We start from the raw sequence: 23,968 nt of genomic DNA on the forward strand, positions 1-23,968 counted from the left end.
ACAAACAAAGCAAAATCTTTTTGGGTTTTCTTATAGCAAACTGGCAATAGCAAATAAAGCGAAACAAATGCAAGAAACCAAAGAAAACAAATGATGAAGAGAAACAACAGAAATATTTTTGGTCTTTTTGTGTTTTAAGAAAGAAACAAAGCAAGAACAAGAAAATGAAAACTAAAAGAAACACATAACAGCAGGATGACAGAAATCTGCCAAAACCTGACAGCAGTACAGAAATCGATTTTTACAAAAATCTTACGTTGCTCAGCTCGAAAAGTGTTCAACTAATGAAAGTTAGATAACAACCTGGGGAACCTGCACAAAAATTGGCAGCTCAAAATAACGTCCTGGCTGTGCGCACGAATTTTTCTAGTAACAGCCCAGAATCTGTTTTCAGGCAGCACTTCCCCAAATATCATCTCCCTCTCATTAGAAAACCACTCAAAGAGACTAAACAAGTATGTACAAGTATCCAGCAATCAAAATATGCAAAGAATGAGTGATGCCGGTATACCTCCCCCCAAGCTTAGGCCTTTGGCCTAAGTGGAGTTCAACCCCAACGAGGATCGCTGTTCCTCGCCGGTGGATAATTCATGGCGTAGTCATAGTAAAGTTCCTGTGCAGTAAGAAAAGCGTGGAGGCTCCACATGTCCAACATGTTGATGCGAGGAACTTGCTGCATCGGATGATGAGTCGAGGTGCTCCTCGACCTCCGAGTCGTCTCTTGCATGATGGCCTCCTCCCTCTATGTGTGCATCCAGTGCACCTTCTGTGACCGACCAATCTCCCCTGGAATCAAGGTTAGACAGAACAGGAGCGAGTAATCTTACTAGTTTCTCGCTTTTCTTAGTTATTCTCCGGACTTTCTTATAAAATGTCATCTTGTAAAATAGGTTACCCAAGTTGGAGGAATCAGAAACAAATTCATGTTTAATCATAGAGGCTATGTCAAGTTTTTCTATGGGGAATGGAATATCAAAATGATGAGGTTCTACATTATGAAAAGCTAGTAAACGAGAGGCGATGAGACCTCCACAAATTCCACCTTTCTCACGGTTAGTAGCAAGTCTATAAGCTATCAATGCCCCCAAATTATAAGTCCTACTACCTTGCAGTGCCGCAGCTAGAAAAGCTAAATCCGGGATAGATAGTTTACCGCCAATCTTTTTTAGCAAGAACGCATTTAGTAATGAAATAGGCAAAGTAGCGGATAGCCGGGAGCTGAATGCTAGTGATTTTACCACTATCCTCTGAGAAACTCCTTCCATAGCAAATCATCTTGAAGAGGTTTAAGAGTTCTTGCGGCGATCCCCTTATCTTCTCGCATGATCCCCATTGCGGTACTCTAATTGCTGCACAAAAATCACCGAATGGCAAGTTGACAGACTTTATTGTAAATTTTATACTCGAACCGTGGGGTTAGATCGCGACCAATTGAACTTAAAGTCCTGCACAAAAGACATAGTTAATTTTGCATATTGTCTTGGCTCTCCTTCAACAAAATCACTCAGCCCTGCTCGAGAAATTAGACTCCGAACATCTTCCAATATTCATGCGCTTCTCATGAAATCCGCGCACGGGTAGTAAGAGGGGTATACTCCCTCTTCACGATTCACTCTCATAACTTGTTGGACCTCCAATTCTTGTTGGTTAAGTTGATATCTACTCCACTCCATTCTCTGAAATTTTCAACAAACAATATAAAATTTGATTTGGTGACATATAATCAAGGGGAACTACTATAGGAACTTGCTAGAGTACTAATCATGCATCAAAACTAGTTTATACAACTTAGAACAAGCATGCAAGCTCACTAAACATGTTACCTACAGCAGCAAAATATTCAAGATATACTCAACCAAACAAAATTCTGTTTGGATAATCGGAGGAGTCACATACCGAAGAGCAAATGTGCCAAATTTCAGACAGAAATCTGGGCTGAGCAAAGAGATCGAGAAATCTGGAGTTCTTGAGCAAAAACGCGAGTGAGAGGAAGCTGGTTCGAGTTTTTTCGGGAGAGAGAAGATGCTAGGAGAAAGAGATGAAATAGTGGGGCAAGGAGGGGCCCACACCACAGGGTGGCGCGCCCACCTCCTTGGCCGCGCCGGCCTGTGGTGTGGCACCCTCTGGTGCCCCACAGGTCATCCTCTCGGTGCTCCCAGTGCCTCGTCGAAAAATAGGACCAACGGTATAATTTTTGTGAATTTTTGAAAACTTTGAAAAATACACATTTCTGGGTATTAAGTTTATTATTACTGGCCAGGAAAATTTTGAAATCTCCAATTAACTAAGGAACTTTGCAAATTAAAAGTGCTACAACAACTAGAGCAAGTGGAGGAAGAAAGAGATGTTGTTTACCTCCTCTATGCATATAAAAAGTATTTGTTAACAAGGTTGATCAAGTCTTGCCACCAAATAAATTTTACATAGCATAAGAAGAAATAAACCTCAAATCAATCATGTTACCTTGAATTGTATTGATATGGATCCAATCACGAGAGTTTGATATTCTTCCTTAGGCTCATATATAGGACAATCAATAGTTCCCACTTTGATAGTTCTCACATTAAAAATAGTATTAACTCCACACGCTTTCTCAATCCTCTTGGGAAAATAGACGGTATGCTCCCTATCATCAACATTGAAAGTAACCTTTCCTTTATTGCAATCAATAACAGCCCCTGCGGTGTTAAGAAAAGGTCTCCCAAGAATAATAGACATATTATCATCTTCAGGCATTTCCAACACAACAAAATCAGTTAATATCAAGCAATTAGTAGTAACTTGAACATGAACATCCTCACATATACCAACAGGAATAGAGTAGATTTATCAGCCATTTGCAAAGATATGTCAGTAGGTATCAACTTGTCTAAGTAAAGTCTCTTATAAAGAGAAAAAGGCATAACACTAACACCGGCTCCCAAGTCACATAGAGCAATTTTAACATAATTATTCTTAATAGAACAAGGAATAGTAGGTATACCGGGTCGCCCAACTTCTTTGGAACTTTGCCATTGAAAGAGTAATTAGCAAGCATAGTGGAAATTTCCTCATTGGGGATTTTCCTTTTGTTAGTAACAATATCTTTCATATACTTTGAATAAGGAGGCAATTTAATAGCATCGATCAAAGGGATTTGCAAGAATAAAGGTTTCATCCAATCACAAATTTTTTTATAGTGTTCTTCTTCCTTTGATTTTAGTTTCTTAGCAGGAAAGGGCATTTGCTTTTGCACCCAAGGTTCTCTTTCATTACCATGTTTCTCAGCAATAAAATCTTCTTTAGTGTACTTTTTATTTTTAGCATGCTTTTCATGTTCATCTTCTACCTCTTCTTTATCAGAAGCATCATTCTTATCATTATCTTTATCATGTTCATTACCACTTTCAGTTTCAGCATCAGAAATAGAAATACTATTAGGATCATTAACAGGTTCAGAGGATTCTACAACATTTTTATGTTTCTTCTTCTTTTTCTTCTTAGAAGGAGCACTAGGTTCAATGCGTTGAGAATCTTGTTCAATTCTTTTGGGATGCCCTTCAGGATATAGAGGATCCTAGGTAGAGACACCACCTCTAGTTGTTACTTCATAAGCATGTTTCTCTTTAGAATTATTCCCCAACAAGTCATTTTGCACTTTAGTGAGTTGATCAATTTGAGTTTGAACCATATGAAAATGTTTAACAAGCATCTTAACATCATTGGAGGTTCTCTCTACAATATCATGCAATTCACTAATAGCTCGAGAATTTTCCATTAAATGATTCTCTACTCTCATATTAAAATTTTCTTGCTTAACAATATAATTATCAAACTCATCTAAGCATTGTGCAGGGAGGTTTCGAATACGGAATATCTTCCCTAGTAAAGCGTTGAAGGGAGTTTACCTCAATCATGGATGAAGGGAGAATTATCTCACATATATCTTCTATGGGAGGAAGATTCTTCACATCTTCAGATTTAATACCTTTCTCCTTGAGAGACTTCTTGGCTTCCCTCATATCTTCATCATTTAATTTAATCATACCCCTCTTCTTCAATATTGGCGTTGGAGTTGGTTCAGGCGTAGTCCAATCATCATGATTCCGGCCTATTTTAGCCAATAATTCTTCGACGTCGTCTGGAGTTCTTTTCCGAAAACACAACCAAGCACAACTATCCAGGTATGCCCTAGACTCAACGGTTAGTCCGCTATAAAATATATCAAGTAAATCATGCTTTTCCAAATCATGGTCGTACCGAGCTCTAATAAGAGAGCAAAATCTCGCCCAAGCCTCGAGCAATTTCTCTCCATCCTCCTGGTTAAAATTATAAATTCTCTGCAAAGCAATATGTTGAGCACTAGCAGGAAAGTATTTACGGAAGAAAACATCAAGCAATTCTTTTGGACTTTTAATAGAATTAGGTGGCAAACTATTATACCAAGTTTTAGCGTCATCCTTTAACGAGAATGGAAAGATTTTAGCAACAAAGTAAGTACGCATCTTGACATCATCAGAAAACAAGCTACTTAGAGTAGATAACTCAATCATGTGTTCAACAACACTTTCTTTTTCAGTACCACAAAAGGGTGTTTTCTCAACAATAGCTATATGAGATAGATCAAGAGAAAAATCATAATCTTTATCCTTAATGTTTATAGGAGATGTGGCAAATTTAGGATCAGAGACAGTTTATATCTAACAGCATGTTCTGCAAGCAACTTTTTAAATTTTCTTGCATCAGTAGTAGCATTGCATTTTTCAATAAAATCATCATTAAGCTCCACATAATCTTCATCAGGATCATCACTAAAATAATCAAGTTCGGGTGAATTAACGGGTGTAGTAGCATTAGGAGTTTCGAGTATTTTCAATTTGTCTAGACCTAGCAATTGTAGCATCTAGAAAAGATCCCAATGAACCACTATCATCAAGCACAAGCAGAAATATTATCAATATCATGAGAGTTTTCAGATTCAGCAGAAGTACCCGCATGTGAAGCATGTGGCGGTGAAACAAGTTTATCAATCACAGATGGTGAATCAAGTGTAGCGGAGGTATTCATAATTGTACCTTTTCTTGTAGTGGATGGTAATATGGCGACCTTAGTATCGCGAGGTTTACCCATGATGAAGAATTTGCAGCGAACAATATTAATCCAAGTGAACTTCCAAATAAAGCTATGCTCCCCGGCAACGGCGCCGTGAAAATAGTCTTGATGACCCACAAGTATAGGGGATCGCAACAGTCTTCGAGGGAAGTAAAACCCAATTTATTGATTCAACACAAGGGGAGACAAAGAACACTTGGAAGCCTTAACAGCGGAGTTGTCAATTCAGCTGCACCTGGAAACAGACTTGCTCGCAAGAGTTTATCAATAGTAACAGTTTTATAGCAATGAGCGATAGTGAAATAACGACAGACAGAGTAACAAAGACAGCAGTAGTGATTATAGTAAACGAGCAGGATTAAAATATCGTAGGCACGGGGACTGGATGAACGGGCGTTGCATGGATGAGAGAAACTCATGTAACAATCATAGCAGGGCATTTGCGGATAATAATAAAACGGTGTCCAAGTACAAAGCAATCAATAGGCATGTGTTCCATATATAGTCGTGCGTGCTCGCAATGAGAAACTTGCACAACATCTTTTGTCCTACCAGCCGGTGGCAGCCGGGCCTCAAGGGAAACTACTTGGATATTAAGGTACTCCTTTTAATAGAGTACCGGAGCAAAGCATTAACACTCCGTGAACACATGTGATCCTCACATCACTACCATCCCCTCCGGTTGTCCCAATTCTTGTCACTTTGGGGCCATTGGTTCCGGACAGCAACATGTGTATACAACTTATAGGTAAGACCATAAACAATGAATATCTTGATGAAACAATAACATGTTCAGATCTGAGATCATGGCACTCGGGCCCTAGTGACAAGCATTAAGCATAACAAGTTGCAACAATATCATCAAAGTACCAATTGCGGACACTAGGCACTATGCCCTAACAATCTTATGCTATTACATGACCAATCTCATCCAATCCCTACCATCCCCTTCGGCCTACAGCGGGGGAATTACTCACACATGGATGGGGGAAACATGGCTGGTTGATGTAGAGGCGTTGGCGGTGATGGCGGCGATGATCTCCTCCAATTCCCGTCCGGCGGAGTGCCGTAACGGAGACTTCGGCTCCCGCGACGGAGTTTCGCGATGTGGCGGCGTTCGGAGGGTTTCGGCGACTTCGACTTCTCTCCGTGCGTTTTTAGGTCGAGGCCGATAAATAGTCCGAAGGAGGGCGTCGGAGGCCGGCCGAGGGGGCCACACCATAGGGCCGCGCGGGCCCCCCCCTAGGCCACGCCGCCTTATGGTGTGGGGCCCTCGGGCCTCCACCTTACTTGACCTTCTGGCTCCGTCAGTATTCTGGGAAAATAGGGCCTTCTGCATAATTTCCGAGGATTTTCCTGAAAGTTGGATTTCCGCACAAAAACGAGACACCGCAACGGTTCGCTGAAAACATCGTTAGTCCGTGTTAGTTGCATCCAAAATACACAAATTAGAGACAAAACAATAGCAAAAGTGTTCGGGAAAGTAGATACGTTTTGGACGTATCAACCCTTACTCCTTCTATGCCACGAAACTCCTCTTGGTGAGCCAATAAACTTGATAAACCCTCAGCGCAAATAAGAAACAGGTAGGGAGATAAGGGGTCTCCCTGCCTCAAACCTCTAGTTGGTGTGAACTCTGCTGTCTCTTGATCATTATATCGAACTTTGTATTTGACAGATCGAACACAGGTCCTGATAAGCTCCACAACCTCTTCATGAAATCCCAATTGGATAAGCATTCTCTCCAGAAAATTCCACTCCACCCGATCATAAGCTTTGTGCATATCTAACTTGACTGCACAATATCCAGCTTTACCATTCTTATTATTCTTGATTGTATGTAGACACTCGTAAGCAACAAGAATATTATCAGTAATAATTCTTCCAGGAACAAAAGCACTTTGAACAGGTGAAATTACATCATCAAGAACATGTTTAAACCGTAGGGCAATCATTTTGGAAATTACCTTATAAATAACATTACACAGACTTATTGGTCTGTATTGGGAGATCAATTCTGGTTCTTCAGTTTTCAGTATCAAGACAATAATTGTGTCATTCCAACCATCAGGTATAATTTTATTATTGATAGCCTCCAAGACCTCCTTTGTGAGAGTATCGCCGATAATATTCCAACATTTCTTGAAGAAAATCGCATGGAGACCATCTGTGCCAGGCGCCTTCATGTCCCCAATAGAAAACAGAGCCTTTTTTACTTCAGCTGCTTGAAAAGGCTTTCTCAATCTATCATTCATCACCCCTGTTACTCTAGGAACAACTTTGTTTAAGGGTCTGTTTGTTTGGGCTGCAGCTTTTGAGAAGCAGCTGTAGCTGTTGAGCTGTGGAAAAGCAGTTGTGAGAAGCAGCTGTGAGAAGCAGAAATTTGATGTTTGGCAGGAGTGCTGTTACTAGCTGCTGCAGCTATGATGAAGGATGAAATCTCTGAAATGCCCCTGAATTCTGAAGAAGTTGTATAAATGCCGATTTGACACGAATCAACTATTTCTGACTGTTTTACGAGACTTGTTCATATTAAATATAAAACATTAATATATTCAAGATAATACGAGAGTGTTGTGACATTTATATTACAAGACACGTCTCATCAACCTAAAAGAGCAACAAGTTTTTCACTTCTTCACATGTACCCAAAAGAGATAGAAGTGTTCTAATGTCTAGACACCTCCACTTGCCGCGAACAAAGCATTAGCTATGTTGTCACGAGTGTTGTTCATGGTAACATGATCCCCTCCTAAATTGTCGCCTACATTGCCTCCGGATGTGGAACTAACATGCCCCGGAGGCATGTAGTTCTCATCAATATCGCATCTATAGAAGTGTAGATCAAACAATTGACTATCACGAATGAAGTTATGGAGTGCTAGACATGCAATGATAATCTCTGTCTGCTTCTCTATTGGATAACTTGATATACCATGTAAGATACGCCATTTCTGCTTCAATACCCCAAATGCTCTCTCAATAGCATTTTCGAAGAGATGAATGAGCATGGTTGAATATTTCTTGCTTCCCAGATGGCGGTCCAGCTAGTCGAAACTCGGGTAGATGGTACTTGGTTCCTGTATATGGTGAAAGATAACCATCTTGATTGGGATAACCCGAATCAACTAGATAGTATCTTCCTGAATGACACACAAGTTAGTGCTAGCATATATGACACCAATATGACGTAATGAAGAGTGCACAAGCCAAACATATACCTGGAGGAGGATGAGGAAAATTTGCTTCAAACTTAAGCAAGGTATCTTTGAATATCCTTGTGTCGTGTACGGAACCTGGCCATCCGGCAACAATGGAGGTAAACCTCAAGTCAAAATCACAAACAGACATAACATTCTGTGTTGGATATCCAAGGCGACCAACATGGTTGACTATATCAACCGCTAGCACAATAACTGGCATGTGTGTCCCATCAATTACACCAATTGCACCATTGAAATGAGGTGTGAATCTAGAATCCCGTAGCCTCTCATGCACTATTGGGAACTGTGGATCAATAGGCTTGATGATATCTCCCGCTAACTGATTCACACAATATAGAACCTCCGCAAACTTCCTATTGATTGTCTCCCTGGATCTCTTGAATCGGTTTTGAACTTGAGTCACGGATTGTGGACTACCAAGAGTCCACAGAAACATTCCAAGTGCCTCCTCGGAACACATGCGGTTTGACCCCTTGAGACCATATTTTTCAACCAAAGTGTCATGCAAAGAATCAAAACATGCCCTATGCATCCTAAACATGTCATAACAATCCTTCGAGCTGCCCAAGTTATCGAATACCCATTGTTGTCCGGTGCATCTTGGTTCTACCCTTTTTTTTCTTCGTAAGATGCTTCTCGGAATGTTCAAGAACATGGTACATCACTTGTGCATTCCGTAGCCGCCGACGCCTTCTTGATTCCATAAGTGCGGACTCGATGGCATCATCGCCGTCACTTTCATCACTACTCTGACTTGTGCTCATCTAAAAACAACAAGCAACAACATATGTGAGAAAATAGCACTTTATATGAACAAAACAGCACCATATAGCACCAAAACAACAACATATATGAGTGAACAACACCATATACCACCAAAACAGCAACATATATGAGTTAACAACACCATATACCACCAAAACAGCAACATATATGAGTTAACAGCACCATATACCACCAAAACAACAACATATATGAGTTAACAGCACCATATACCACCAAAACAGCAACATATATGAGTAAACAACACCATATACCACCAAAACAACACCATATACCACCAAAACAACACCACATACCACCAAAACAACACCATATAGCACCAAAACAGCACCATATAGCACCAAAACAGCACCAATTCTATATATAAAAGGATGTTCCAAGTCTTATGGGTACATAAAAGTAGTAACAACAAGGTAGCATAAGGATACATTTTGAGATTGACATAGATGTAAATAAAGTAGCTCTAGTTTCTCTTCCTATCCTCATATTGCATCTTCAACTAACGAAGCCGACCCTCCTTAGTTTTCATGGTATAGAAGAAAGCTCGATTTTTAAGTTTGCCAAATATTTTAGTTGCTATGTAATGCTCAACACTACCCTCAACGGCTCCACATTCCACAACTTCTTTCATTATGGCTTCAATGTCTTGAACTACTTGGGTGGAAGATGATGTTCCACGATCTTCATTAATGCAATGATCAACAAAACGCTTGAACTCTAATTGCATGGGATTCTTCTTTTTCTTCCCTGGGCTACATGCAATCCTAGTAGCCCACACTTTCTATTCACACTAGGAGGTGTTGGCGCCGAGCCTTCATCATCAGCTACAAGTTCAACCAAATCAGCGGGAATTTCTCTTGGCACTCCCGGCATTACCGTCGAAGTCCGATCAACATGGGCATCCTCATACATGATCACCATGAACTCCAAGTTCTCCAGTGGACCTTTCTTGAAACCCGCAATAAGCTTGTTTGCCTACATAAGATTGAACAAGTTAATAACCATAAAGTGAGCCATCTATTTTGCAATGTAAATATGACATAAACATGGTATATATAATACCTTGATCAATTCAGCCCACTGTTCTTCACTTGCTGTAATTGTCCTTTTCACCGCATCCCAACCAAGTCCCGTTGCTTTCGTAGTGTAATACACCCATGCTTGATACAATGCTTTGGTTGAATCCCATTTATTTTTGAATTGTGCTTTCGTGTAGTTTCTCCCTGTTCTACTACCAAATTCTCTAGCTAGCCTCTGGACTGAGAAAAGCAGTAGGCCTATTACCTGCCTTTTTTTTGTTTCATGCAGATTTCACAGAATATTGTGGTGGACAATGCATCCCAATTTGCCTTAGGTACCTTATCTTGATCCATCCAAATTAATGAACATTGCATCAACTCACAGCACTAGAATTAATCTTATCTATGTGCAGTGATTAGAGAAAATCACATATTACAGCAAATAATATGACAAGAATATGCCCACAGATTACAACAATAGCAACTCATATCACTTCAATTAGGCAGTACACAATATCACAGCAAATTATCACACCATTATCACACCACTTCAATTAGCCAGTACACAATATCACAGCAAACATACAGAGGGAAATGCCTCACCTTGTCGTTTGGAGAGGATGCTGGCCGGCCGAGCTCGAGGAGGACGGGGGCGGCGCGACCTTGTGGAGGACGACGCCGGCGCTACCTTGAAGACGACGGGACGGTTGCGCCTCGACCTACTGTCGCCGGCAACGGACGTTGAGGACGACGGGGACGCCAGCTCGACCTTCAGGACGACGGGACGGAGGCGGCCGGGGAAGGAGGCGGCGGCCGGGGAAGGAGGCGGCGGCGGGAACCCTAACCCTATCTCCTCTTTTGTTCTGTCCAGGGAATGGGAGGGGGAGAAGAGAAAAGAACGCCAGGTCTGGTCGGGGCTCGGGCAGGGAAAAATTGCAAGGACCCGGCCACATATAAGGAATGGCAACTTTTCCGTAATATTGTCGAAGCGGTAGGGGTATTTTCGAACTGTGTCGCTCGGGAAGCAGGGAGACGCTCGGGAAGCAGGTCTCGACCTGCTTCGGCCCGCGCTGTGTATTTGTTGGCAGCGCTTCTCACAAGCACTTTCCAATTTTTTGTTGTTTGTTTGAGCTGCTGCTTTTTAGACCCCAAAAGCAGCAAAAGCAGAAGCATAAGCATAAACAAACGGAGCCTAAGACTTAAATCAGCTGCGTCGGATGCTTTAGACTGCTCATAGTGGGAGTAACTTAGGTAGTAACATCACACATTTCAAGGTGTTTTGGTGACATGGCATAGTAATAAATGAAGAAAGAGAGGGAGGTGGTAACTAGCTATGTTACCATAACATCACACACCCCAAGATAAAATGAGTCTACAAACTAATAAATGAGGCTCAGCATGATACCATCTCTATGTTACTTTGCACTATGAAGATAGTAACATGGACTAGTAACTTATGCATGACACCACCTTATGTTACTCCCCACTATGAGCAGCCTTAGAGCATCTCCACTCGTCCCCCCGAACAGGCCCCCGGCGAGCGTTTTTTCCATCCGGACGGCGTAATTCGGCCCAGTCGCGCCCCCGGTTCCTCGTTTTCGTCCGGATTTGAGCCTAAATTCATCCGGCGATCCCACGACATCCCCGGCCCCCGGGAGCTCTCGGGACTCCGGACGAAACGAAAGCGCGCGAAACGGCGAGGAAACTTCCCGCGCGTCCGGTGGCCCCAACTTGTCGGCGAGAGAAACCGATCGTCGTCCTCATCGCATCGTCTTCCGCGCGCGTAAAGGCCTGCCGCCGGTCCGCACTCGCCGGCCACGCGGCGAGTTAATGTCGTCGTCTTCCGCGCACGCATCGTCTTCCGCGCGCACTAAAGGCTGCCGCCGGTCAGCTCGCCGCGGACGCGTCGCAATCCACGCGGCATTTAATCCCCGCGCCAGCCACGCCTATATACGCCGGTCCACTCGCCGCGAAGCGTACCCCGTGCTCCACTCTCCCTCCACTCTCCCTCTACTCTCAAGATGGCGTTCTACGACGACGACGGCGCAGCCAACAACGGCTTCCCCCGCCGGTCGCTCCACGCGTGGGAGGGGCACCTCCTCCACCGGGCGGGGTACCCCCGCCCGCCGGACACGAGGCCTCCCGGAGGCGGCCGGCGGCTAAGTGCTGGCGGCGTTCCAATCCCGCCGCCGCCGCGGGGCCATGCCCTCGACGTCGCCATCGAGGAGGCGAGGATGACGATGACCGACGAGGAGCGCGCCGACCCGCGCCACCACCCCGAGAACTACACGCGGTGGAACTCCTACTTCCTCCGGCCGGTGGGAGCGGGAGCCGGCGGCCTACGACGGCCCGCCGCCTCCGCCTGCGCGCAACAACGCCGCGGGCCGCCGACGGTGGTGGAGCGCGCCGGAAGGACGTTGGCGAACGTCATCGCGCACATCGAGGGCGGCAACTTCCCGGTGCTCACGATGCCCCCTCTATCGGCATCGAGGGCATCGGCGAGCCGCCGTCGGGAAGCGTCCGGCGGCCACGGCGCATGGCTGCCAGCTCGTCGTCTTCCGGATCAGCGTCAAGGTCATCCTTGGCGCCGGTGAAGAGGGAGGAGGCGACGTCGCCTTCGACGCCGGTGCGCGTCAAGAAGGAGCCGGCGTCTCCGCCGGCGACCGAGAGGGCGCAGCAGCCGGCGCCCTCGTCATCCGAGAACAGCCTTCCGCGCCGCAGAGCGGCCGGAAGAAGACGAAGAAAGAGGCCGCCGCAAGCCGGCTCGCCGAGGAGGAGGCGAAGCGCGCGGAGGACGCCGCGATGGCGGAGGCGATCGCCGTGTCGCCGCACGACATGGAGGAGGAGAAGCGCGCGGACGACGCCGCACCGGACCGGGCCGGGCGCGACCGGGAGCGCGAGGAGGCGGAGCAGCAGCGGCGGCCGCTGGACTCGGCCGCCGCACGCCAACTCACCGCCCGCGCCGCTCCAACCGCCAACGACGATGTCGCGCGGTACCGCCGTCTCGCGACACCTCCATCCGGCGTCGTCGTCCCCGTCGTCGACCTCGAGTCCTCCGACGACGACCGGGTACAAGCCATCCCCGGGGTGGGGAGACGCCGGCCGGGCGGCGAGCAGCCAGTGCCGCGCAGCCGAAGGCCAACGACGACGGCTCCGACGACGACGGCGGCGACTACACGGTGTTCTACCGCCATTTCGGCATGTAGAGCGCCGTGTTTTAAAATTAGCGTTTGAATTCCTCTAGCCGAATTCGAAATATAGTCGACTCGGCCTCTATGTATGAACTCCTCCCGTAATGTAATAAATATCATTAAATTTAGTCTATATTCACCCGTTTTTAGCCGTAGTTTGTCAAGTTTCCGTTTTTTAAATTCGCATCGTCGACTTCGCCTGGGCACGCGGCTGGGAAACTACTACTCCCCACGCCAAATCTTCCTCCAATCCGGACGAAAATTTCGCTGGATTTAGGCGTGGGGAGCGCCAACGAGTGGGGATGCTCTTAGGAAGAGGGCGAGTGGTACTTGAGGAAGGGAGGAACTCGTGAGATAAACACATCTGCCATGTCACCGATCCGACCCTCCCTCCAATGGACCAATCACATCCTTCCTTTGCCATTCCGACGGATCAACCCACCTTCCAGCTAGCAAACCAATCAAATCGCCCCGTTGCCAGTCCCACGGATCGCCCTGCCCCGCTCCTCCCACCCGCACCCAATCCCCACCGTCCATCCCGATCGGACGCTCCACATCCCGTCTCCCACAGATCACCATTTCTCACCCCCGCGCCCAAATCCCCACCCCATCCGCTATAAATACCCCCCACCACCAGCACCTCTCCCCACACCAATCTCCAATCCCAATCCCCAATTCCCAAATCCTCCACCACCACCAGCAAGCTCCAGCCATGTCGGGCCGCGGCAAGGGAGGCAAGGGGCTCGGCAAGGGCGGCGCCAAGCGCCACCGGAAGGTGCTCCGCGACAACATCCAGGGCATCACCAAGCCGGCCATCCGCCGCCTGGCGCGCCGCGGCGGCGTCAAGCGTATCTCGGGCCTCATCTACGAGGAGACCCGCGGCGTGCTCAAGATCTTCCTCGAGAACGTCATCCGCGACGCCGTCACTTACACCGAGCACGCGCGCCGCAAGACCGTCACCGCCATGGACGTCGTCTACGCGCTCAAGCGCCAGGGCCGCACCCTCTACGGCTTCGGGGGCTGATCTGATCTCCGTCGGGCCCCTGTGTCTTTCAGAGTGCTGGTGTTGGTAGCGTTGACGATGCTTCTAGCAGTTCTTAGATCTGTGGGTTATGTACTGTGAAGTCAAGTTGTGTTGCGTGTCGGTTATGATTAATGGATTTGGTGCCACTTCTCATGGCACCAGCGTTGTTAAAATCTGTCTGGTGTCAATTTATCTCCGGTACCCTGATCTCCTACTCTGTTGTGGACAAGCACCACTTAATCTCGCTTTATTTTCTTTCAAAAATCTGCAATATCCAGTGCGTGGGAAATTTCGTTGGCAGCTAATAAGAGCAACTCCTGAATGTTCCGTCTGAAATTTCGAATAGGTGCTGCTCAGCCGATGTCAGAAGTTCAGATATGTGATCATGTATGCAGGTAGTTTGTTCCGCACCTCTGAAAATGCTGCGGAATAATACTACTCCACTGTAGTTTGAAGCAAAGCATAGATATCTGCCTCTACAGAATCATCTGCTCCGTCAGTACCAAAGTAAAATCTCAACGTCAATTAGTAGACAGATTCAACGGAAAATGGTTTTAGTTGCATTGTCGCTCCTCTCTGAAATTGGGCGCTGCATCTCTGAAAAGGGTATATCGAAGCAAGCATAGACCACGAACTGGCTTGCTAATTTTCTACACGACCATCTTCTTCGTCAGTAGCTGGACTTTAGTTAGGCACATTTAGGCATGGTTCTAGTAGTTATATCATTTCTTATTCGTCTGGCAACAACACACCCACAAGAACAGTTCAAATCACTTCCAGCATGCTGTGCAGTTACTGATCTCTTGCCATGCTACCACTCTGCACCTTTGAATCTTTTCAGTTGCAGTTGATCCTTGATACGAAGACATTGGATATATACCTTTCTAGTGTTATTTTATGATAGGCTCGAACTAGTACACTGTGTTTGTAAGAAAATTGGCCCGTTCTGCTTGTAAGTGTGCTGTGGCGTAGAAACACAAAGCTCTGTATCTGTACGGTGACAGTGCCTTCTAGTCTAGCGGTCTGTTTAACAAGAAGAAACTAAAAAAATGTCCCTTCACTGTTATTTTCACCTCTTCTGAGCTATACATGTTCCATGCTCTGATGCTAATAGTCGTAACTCGTCGTGAGCCTAATTTAGGTCTTATTAGAAGTTCAAAGAAAATGATTAGAAGTATTATTATTGACATAATTTAGCACTTATGCTCTTTCTTATTCATTTTACAGATAAATGTAGGGCGTGTTTGGCAGGGGAATTCAAAGTACTATTAAGAATATTGTGATTTCTGAAAATATCATGGTTTTAAATACTCTCGAGGTGTTTGGATTTTTCAAAAAACTGCAATATTATATACCTTGGTACTATCAAATATTACTACTCCCTCCGTCCCAGTTCGCAAGGCAAAGTTCCAAAAAATATTTGTCCCAAAATGTCTCACCTTCTAGGCATATTTGCATTTAATATGGGAGTAAAACTGATTCATTATTGCATGCAAAAGACTCCTCCTTTCGTATCCCACCAATTAAAGGGTAGAAAATAATTTTTTTAAAATTTCCCAATTAATTGCAGCATCGATGTTAATGTTTTTACGTGGAAATTTAGAGCCAATAAGAATTCACCTTGGGCCAAGATATTTGAAAACTTTGCCTTGCGAACTGGGACGGAGGAAGTACCCCGAACCTCTTTGTTAGTTAATTTTATGGTCAAAGTTAGGCTCTAATCTCGAGGAGGGCTTAGAGCATCAACAATTGCGTCCCCCAAATCGCGTTCGACGAATGCGCCAGATCAATCGTTTGGGAGCCGCCGCCTAGTGGTGTTGCTTTTGGGGCGCGTCCCCTAAGATGTCCCCCAAACAGAATTTGCTACGAAAAAAGAAAAAAATCGAAAAATCATGGACATTCAACAGTAATTGTTCCCGCTACAGTCATCACGATCAAAGTAGCCGCCATAGGCGACGCGATCAATATAACATCAAATTGAACAACACTAGAAGAAGGGATTTGGCGATGTCGACGGTGCTTCCTGGATCTCAACTCCGGCCTCTTCTTCATCACCTGCGCCTTCTGCGGCTTCGAGAAGGGCGCCTTCTCCCCCTTCTTCGCTGGCGCCTTGCCCGGTAGCTTGGCTACCGCCTAGTCGACCGGGTTCTTGGGGTTATTCGGCGACATGTCTACGCGTGGCGGCAGCGGTCTAGGTGGGAGAGAAAATGGCGGGAGGGAGAAATGAGAGAAAAGAGCGAGAGGGGACGAATGAAAGAAGAGGCGGGAGCGACAAATGAAAAAAGCGATGTGAAGGGATGAAGTGGCGGGATAAATGGAATTTTCTTTATGTGGTTGACACGGCAGGTCCGCCACTCGCCACGTCGCTTTTCGTTACGTCCGGTGCCCCTGCAGCGTCCCCTATGTATCGGGGATGGTCTCGGGGTGCCGGACACCATATTAGGCATCGCCGGATGGAAAAACGCTTTGGGACGTGTGGCTGAGAGCGGTTGAAGGTCTGACGCACCCCAAATCCCTTTGAGATGGAGATGTCTTATTATCATCCCATAAAGAGGGAGTACTCCAAAACTGAAGAATGGTCTTGATCTCTTTTCTCCAAAGTTGAAGCAATTTTCTCCTCAAAAGAAAAGTTGAAGCAATTTTGGCCGATACTAGGCGTGCAAAGCTTCATCACTGCCAAGTCTCAAAATTCAGATTGCCGCGCTGTGCTTCGGATTCCGCCGCGCTGTGCTTCGGATTCCGCCGCGCCTTAATTTTCAGGACATGGGCCTCGGCGCTTCGATTTAGCACTTGGGCCGAAGCCCACATGCCAAGTGTCGTGGCCCCAAGGTCTCCCGTCGCGGCCGTGACGGACCACCACCAGCCGAGAAACCCGCCGCGATCGCGCGCGCCGTCCGGCGATCAGAACCGCCCCCCGCCGCCGTGCTACCTTCACGGCGAGGTCGCGCTGCGTCGAAGATTTCGAGTTCAGCGGAGGTGCGGCCACCCTGCCTTCGGGCCTCCGCTGCTTCTCCGTCTTCAGTCCTTGGAGGCGTACTGATGCAGGTATGCCCCCGCTCACCAGGAATTCGTGTCTGCTCCATTTGGTACGACGTGGGAGCATTCAGTGCTCAATTGGGGTCTGAAATTGCTGGGATTCGGTATTGGTGTGGTAGCATGGTATATTGGTAGTATTAGAGAATAACGAATGGCCTTTCCATTTGGTTATTATGCAGAAACGCTTTCACTGAATGAAGGTGTGTGTTGATCTGTGTTCTGGAATTCCGAAAATGGTAGTAGTTTGAACCAAGCATAGACCGTGAACTGGTTTACTGTTCCTTTACACAAGTACGCGACCGTGTAATAAATAACATCTGGACTGTAGTTAGACAGATCCAACAAATGGTTGTAGTTATATAACTTTTCTTACTATTGGTCTGGGAACACAAGCAAAAATAGTTCTAATTACTTCCAGCCTGCTGGCGTAGTGCAGCTACTGATCTATTCCCGTGCTGGCACTGTTCACACAGGTGAGTCTTCTCAGGTGCAGTTGAACCTAGAAACAAAAGCAGAATAAACATATACCTTTTAGTACAAACTGCTAAGGCATTCATCATGTTATATATTATCTATTTTTTGATGGGCTCGAACTAGTACATTGTGCTTACGAGGAAGTTGGGCTTTTCTGATTGGAACTGTGGCGTACAACACAAAGCCTGCATGCCTATGTTGTCAGCGATTTCTAGTCTTTCTGTCTGTTGCAGAAGAAAAAAACTAAGCAACTTATCCTTGTTTCACTGCTATTCCATCTCTGCTGTACTTTCCATACTCAACAGTCATAACTCTTCGTTGAACATAATTCAGGCGTGTTTGAAAGAGATATATCTCAACCGTGTATAATAGTTTTATCTGATGCATACTGCATATTCAACATGATCTCCTTAGCATATCTCGATTCTTTTTTTTACATGAAAGCATAAGCTTTATTACGAACCACAGTTGGGGAAAATCTCCCATTACAATAACAGTGGCACTCAGCTGGGATATTTGTTTCCCACAAATTCATAAACCCAGAATTGCACATGGCACCTTGGCGTATCTCTGGCACTTTTGTTGCAGGATGATTATATTTCACATGTTAGTGAGTTAATGAGGCATTTACTTTGGTACATAATATGCCTTTCGAGAGACAGAACCTCCGCACATAACTTTGTCACTTTGGGAGAAATCTGTCAGTTGTTCCAAGTGTGATAACTTGTTCATGTTGCCCCAGGTTTATGATGTAAAATTCTAGGCAGCTGCATGTCAACATGGTAGTTATGAACTTTATGCGGAGTCTCATTGTACAAGCAAGTTGCAATTACAATGACCTTTAACTTTAAACTTTTGTTCAAGAAACTCGAGCTGCTGATGTAGTTAAACATTAAACCTTTTAACTGAGTTGTATTCCGAGGCATCAATAAGATACATTTTGGAATAATCCTATAAGCATAGAAGTAGTAGTGGCATATAAGGTATAACTACATGTTATTGGGTTTGCTTACTTTCCTTTTGGTTTTCATCAGAATCTCCAGTTAAACATATACATAATTTTTTCAGGCCTTGGAGTTCCATTTACGCTTCTGGGACTAGGAAACCACTGTAAGAAAGGACGCGCAAAAGCTCTTCTAATGACATGTAACACGAAATTTCTAAATTCTAATTCTTTTATCTCAGAGCTCAGTGGTTCTTAATCTTATTTTATTAATATTATGTATTATTCTTAACAGTTGTTTAGCGTGAGTAATTTTGGGGTAAGCAATGCGAAATGCGTAAATATGTTCCCACAGTAAATGAAAAGTAACATACTGTTTCAGTGTGAACCTTTTGCACAGGACTAAGACTGTCAACTATCTATGAGCTTAATTCAGCAGGTCATGTAATAGGGGAGCAGAGGATCTAAAAATACAGTCAAAAGCCCTTATGCTTATGCCTTCATCTTTATCTTCACTATGAGTTCATGCAGCGTCTTTTGACCCTTGTATCGTGCCATTTTGTTTTGCAGCAGAACTGAAAACGACTGCTCCTTTTTATCTCTATCATGTTTTTTTTGCATGGAGCTGGATACTGCGATGCTAGTATCATGACGTTGCTTCTTTCAAGAGGAACTGACCACATCAACAGTTGAGGTTTTCTGATTAGAGATGGTTACCTGCAAATATACTTAAGCATTTTTGCGCATTTTTTTGTAAACGATGATTTTTCCATCAATGGTAAAATCAAAGACAGCAGTCTTGCAGCATTTTCTTCGTTTCACCTTCAACTGTACAAAATACCTACAACTAATCACTAATTAAATTACATGTCGCAGAATTTCTGAAGCCAACAAAGAGTTAATTCTCAAAAAATAAGCTAACAAGCTTTATTGCTTTCTTATTTTTCATCATGAGATAAGCAAACATGTTAAACATGTGCAGCTTCCTCATTGTATCTTAGAAATCTATTTGAAGTATGCAATGATTAAAGAGAATAGCTCAACTTTCCTTTTGATGTTGACCTCAGTTGCATAATTGCTTTTTCGTGCTGAAGTCTGCATTTTGTCATGTTTTCCCCACGTTTATGCTTTGGTTTTTTATGTTTCAAGTTATGTAGGGGATAGGACTGCATCTTTTGCGAAGTTATTTGCTCATCCAAGCTATTCTTGTCAGATCTGTGTTGAACAAGACACTATATTAGAATATCAAAGGAGCACATTTGTTTTCTCTCCTTGCAGATGCTCTAGTACTTATATTTGCTTGGGGCAGATTCATTGTGTTCTATGTTCTTGAAAAAAATAGTTTGCTATTTTTTATACTATAAACTTTAGTTTCTGTATATTTTCATTGTTGCAGTTACTGCCTCAGAGTTGAGATGCATGTATCTTAGGATTTGGGTTTAAAATCAAGAGCATAGGATAGTTGCAATGAGTTGCAATGATGAAACTGCGTGTTTCCCAGTAAGAAGTAAGCACATCTAGATGCTAATTCTAAGTTTAACTTACAGCTAATGTTCTGTGGTTTTAATTACAACTATTTGAAGTTGTTCATGGTACTAGCATGGTAACATGGGTTATATATACCGGCCCACAACGGTACAGAACCAAGGTAGTGGTCTGAGTCCGAGTTCTTTTCTCAGCAGCACACGAACAGATCGTCCATCAGGTGTTCAATTCAGTGCTTTGCCGGGACTCAGATGTCAATGCCCAAGTAATTGGATTTCATGACCAGATTCATCAATCCTTTTTTTGCTTGAAACATTTCTTGAAAAACACTATGTTTACCTATAAGCAAAAGTGTCTGCAATGTAGCTTATATAATGAATCTGACAAATTTATCACTTAGCTAATTATATTTAGTGTAACAAGTGAGCTTTGGCCTTTGAGCTTTGATTCTTACCCTTAGTGTTCTTTGACCAATTAAGTTCTCTAACTATTATTTCTTGGAATAGCATTTTCATGCTTAAAAATATTCAATATCTGGACTTGTCATGGCGATCACTAGCGCTGACGAGAGAGTAGTGAACTATGTAAAAGCTTCAGATAGTGACTGAACCCAATACAAGCAAAATGTTTGCAAGTTTCCTAAAGCCCTAGACTGCTTTACTTTACAGGTACTTATAGTCCTGTGGGTGTTAATCATCATAGTCAAGAAAATGACATCAGTCGGAACGGAATTTGGAGTTCCAGACTGCTACATGATAAACATAATTTCTTTTGTCTTATAAGTTGAACAGCACCAACTGTCTACATTGGAAACAGATAAAGTATTTTCCTGTTACATTATTCGTATCGTATTGCTTCATCATCTGGTGCAAGGTATTCAGATATCTTTCCTTGTTTGGGTACTAGCAGATTCTTGAGGAAGCCAAGATACTTGCACAATGGCCTACTTTTGCCCTTCAAAAGTTGTGAGGCTAGGGGGTGGCCTACCCTTTCGGCTACACTGTTGGGTTCTCTTTTCTTCTGATTCCTCTTCTCCTATTACCAGAACCGACACTGCATTCAGCTCTGCAACCTTTGCGATTAAATAACTTTGTGTGAAATGCTTTTGGATGGAATATGTCTCAGCATATCTTAATTGCAGTTATTTCTGTACCCAGGTTGCAGTACTTTGCTTGCGGCTTGCAGAGGCCACCCATATCTCCACGGATGGCAATGTGGGCACTCAAGGTCTGATCCCAATACCACCTTCAAAGTTGTAAGAATTATTCCGATCGCAGTTAATTTATTGCTGTTCATTTATATTTTATCCAGACTAGTACTGTCACATAGCTGTCTCCCTGAACTCTAAAGGCCTCCAGTAAAATGGAAGCAAATTTTTGTAGGAGGTCTCAGGTTAATTTATCACATTATGGTTCTATTTGAAGATATAAAAGCGAAGGAAGATTATTCTTGAAAAGCCACGAAATGAGGCGAACAGTTTTGGTTCAATATCATAGAACAACATGACGATTAAGACCTTAATCATTAGTTTGATCAGTACGCGTGTTTTGTCTCTGGCATCATTAGGAAGATACATGACCTGATTTGCTGGGTCCAGGTGGGTTAAATTCTCCCTTTCTTCTGCTCATATTCCTTAAAGCCATGTGAAGTTGTGGAGATTTGTGCCTCTTTTGCTAATCAAGCTGGCCGATCATACTTTATCATTTGATTAGATTAAGGACTAGTACTAGATAAATCAACACACTTCTAAATTTTAAAATGAACCGCGTCATGTGTGCCCTTCCTGTTTACTCTAGGTTGTCGGATCTACCGACTAGTTTTACCGTCGACCCATGCATGACGTCACTATGCTACATTGGTACTCTAGTCCTTCATCCAACTTTTGCATCGATCAGTGCCACAAACTACAATCACAGTTGAAATTCTACGCCATAGCAAAATTTTCAGTTTTAGTACTAGTTTGCTTAACTGTTCCCTGCATGTCACACCAGAACATTATCTAGTTCCACTGCCCATAGACAACAGTAAAAAAATTCTTAAGACGGACATTGTGATGGTAATGTTCACGAGGTAACCCCAGTAACTAATTAACTTAGCACATTATTATACATACATGTGGTATGTGTACATGATAAGCTATAGAGGTAGGATGGTGCTATGTATGTAGAATAGGTTAAGATGGTTTTGGGTTTTGGAGATACCCGCTGTGTGGGGTGGGGAGAAGCATAAACTCGAAAAGGAGAAAGGAACCTAAAGCTGGCCCTGGGGCGGGGATGGATGGATTGATAAAAAGGAAAAGTGGCCCACAAGCTATGCATCACACCATTGAGCAGCCGCAAGTTGGAAAGCGCCCGGGACCCAGCTCCTGCACTTGCCATGTAGGCGTGGTAGCAGTAGCAAATAGCTGGGGGAACGTGTCGAAAGCCTGTGCCATCACAGTACAGTTGCCGGATCATGTCACTGCCTTTAGTTAACTTCTTTTTGTAATTTTGTTAGCTGCTGCCTGAATGAGAGAGAGATGGTCGCCATCATTAGCTCGTCGCACGCCGCCGAGACTGGACTGGAGTATAATTCGACCATAAACCAGCCAGCCAGTTGAGTTGTCGTTAAATTGACGGAGACCCATCTTATTCAGCTGATTTATGCTCCGGATTTTGACCCTGTTTCCTTTATGGACCATTTTTCTTCCTCGAACAAAGCGGTTCCTGCCGACTTGGGTAAATGGACGGTGGTGGAAGTATCGTTTTTACCCCCAAAAACTCATGATCAGTCAGATGTGAATGGACGAAATCTTTCTGGGCATTTAGTGGGTCCTCGGATGACTGTTTTCCTTGTCACCCGGCTAGCTCCAACAGAAGCCTTTTCAGCCCTTCCAGTGTGGACAGTGTGAGCACGATCTTTTTGGGGTTCCTGGGTTTCCGGCACAATCTTTATTAGCAGCAACATTATCTGCACATTAACATTAGCATGTTCCATCTAAACAATCATTAGCTTGTCTAACCGTCGCAGGTACGCGTGCGAGTTGCAACAAGCTGTGGTGGATTAATATATATTTTGCGTGGCTATTGCATCTTAGCATATTTCTGTTATCTGGTAACAGATGAAATTTATCTGCTGATCTCAGGGTGAACTGGCTGCTTGAACTGGTAGTTTCCTGAAAGTAGATTTCCACTAGTGAACTAGCAAGCCAGCTATTTTTACCAATTATACTAGCTTCTTATATTCAGTTACTACATCTATTCAGAACACTTCATATATGGAGCAATCCTGAGTTCTCTCTTCTACTGACAGTGTCGCCGAGGTGGCAAATCTACCTGCCGGCGTGCATGCGTGCAGCCATCACAGACGACACAAAGACCAGTGTGAGCATAACTTGCCAATCCAGTCTCGATCGATGGAACAACCAGAAGAACAGAGCAGGTAAACTTAATCAAGTACCAATGTTACAGACCGTGCATGCATGCCTTCAGCATTGCCAGTGCCACTGAGTTGAGAGACAGTTAATCAGTGCTGGCAAAAAAGCATAACTGTGATCTAGCAGTACATGCATTAGCCTCTAATTAATCATGCTGGCACTCACACCGAGGCATATGCATGCAGGGTACAGGTCCCTCCGGCAAAATCTACATGGGGCCGCGTGTATGAACGTGACGTAAACCGTCAAAGGGAAGCGGGGCGGGGAAAAGCGCGGGAATCGA

At 44.3% G+C, this 23,968-nt stretch overlaps 2 protein-coding genes across 2 annotated transcripts; both read left to right on the top strand.

The window, feature by feature from the left end:
• The first annotated feature begins 13,984 nt into the window (after nucleotides 1–13,984).
• On the top strand, nucleotides 13,985–14,507 carry LOC124701256 (histone H4). The gene has a single exon (XM_047233303.1). The coding sequence runs from the start codon at nucleotides 14,021–14,023 to the stop codon at nucleotides 14,330–14,332; it is 312 nt and encodes a 103-aa protein (XP_047089259.1). The 5' UTR covers nucleotides 13,985–14,020; the 3' UTR covers nucleotides 14,333–14,507.
• A 4,908-nt stretch (nucleotides 14,508–19,415) lies between these two features.
• On the top strand, nucleotides 19,416–23,955 carry LOC124701255. The gene is made up of 5 exons (XM_047233302.1): nucleotides 19,416–21,091; nucleotides 21,180–21,277; nucleotides 21,428–21,497; nucleotides 23,562–23,690; nucleotides 23,871–23,955. Exons 2-5 carry the CDS (start codon nucleotides 21,209–21,211, stop codon nucleotides 23,924–23,926), a joined length of 324 nt encoding a protein of 107 aa, XP_047089258.1. The 5' UTR covers nucleotides 19,416–21,091; nucleotides 21,180–21,208; the 3' UTR covers nucleotides 23,927–23,955.
• The last annotated feature ends 13 nt before the right edge of the window (nucleotides 23,956–23,968 follow it).

The sequence above is a fragment of the Lolium rigidum genome, chromosome 3 (assembly GCF_022539505.1).
Source record: "Lolium rigidum isolate FL_2022 chromosome 3, APGP_CSIRO_Lrig_0.1, whole genome shotgun sequence".
Lineage (NCBI taxonomy): Eukaryota > Viridiplantae > Streptophyta > Magnoliopsida > Poales > Poaceae > Lolium > Lolium rigidum.

Bases quoted from the DNA above. Each gene is read 5' to 3' on its own strand.
- LOC124701256 (XM_047233303.1), top strand. From the start codon at position 14,021: ATGTCGGGCCGCGGCAAGGGAGGCAAGGGGCTCGGCAAGGGCGGCGCC.
- LOC124701255 (XM_047233302.1), top strand. From the start codon at position 21,209: ATGGCCTACTTTTGCCCTTCAAAAGTTGTGAGGCTAGGGGGTGGCCTA. The intron at 21,278-21,427 runs GTTCTCTTTTCT...TTCTGTACCCAG, and splicing joins CCTTTCGGCTACACTGTTGG to GTTGCAGTACTTTGCTTGCG. The intron at 23,691-23,870 runs GTAAACTTAATC...ATATGCATGCAG, and splicing joins CAACCAGAAGAACAGAGCAG to GGTACAGGTCCCTCCGGCAA.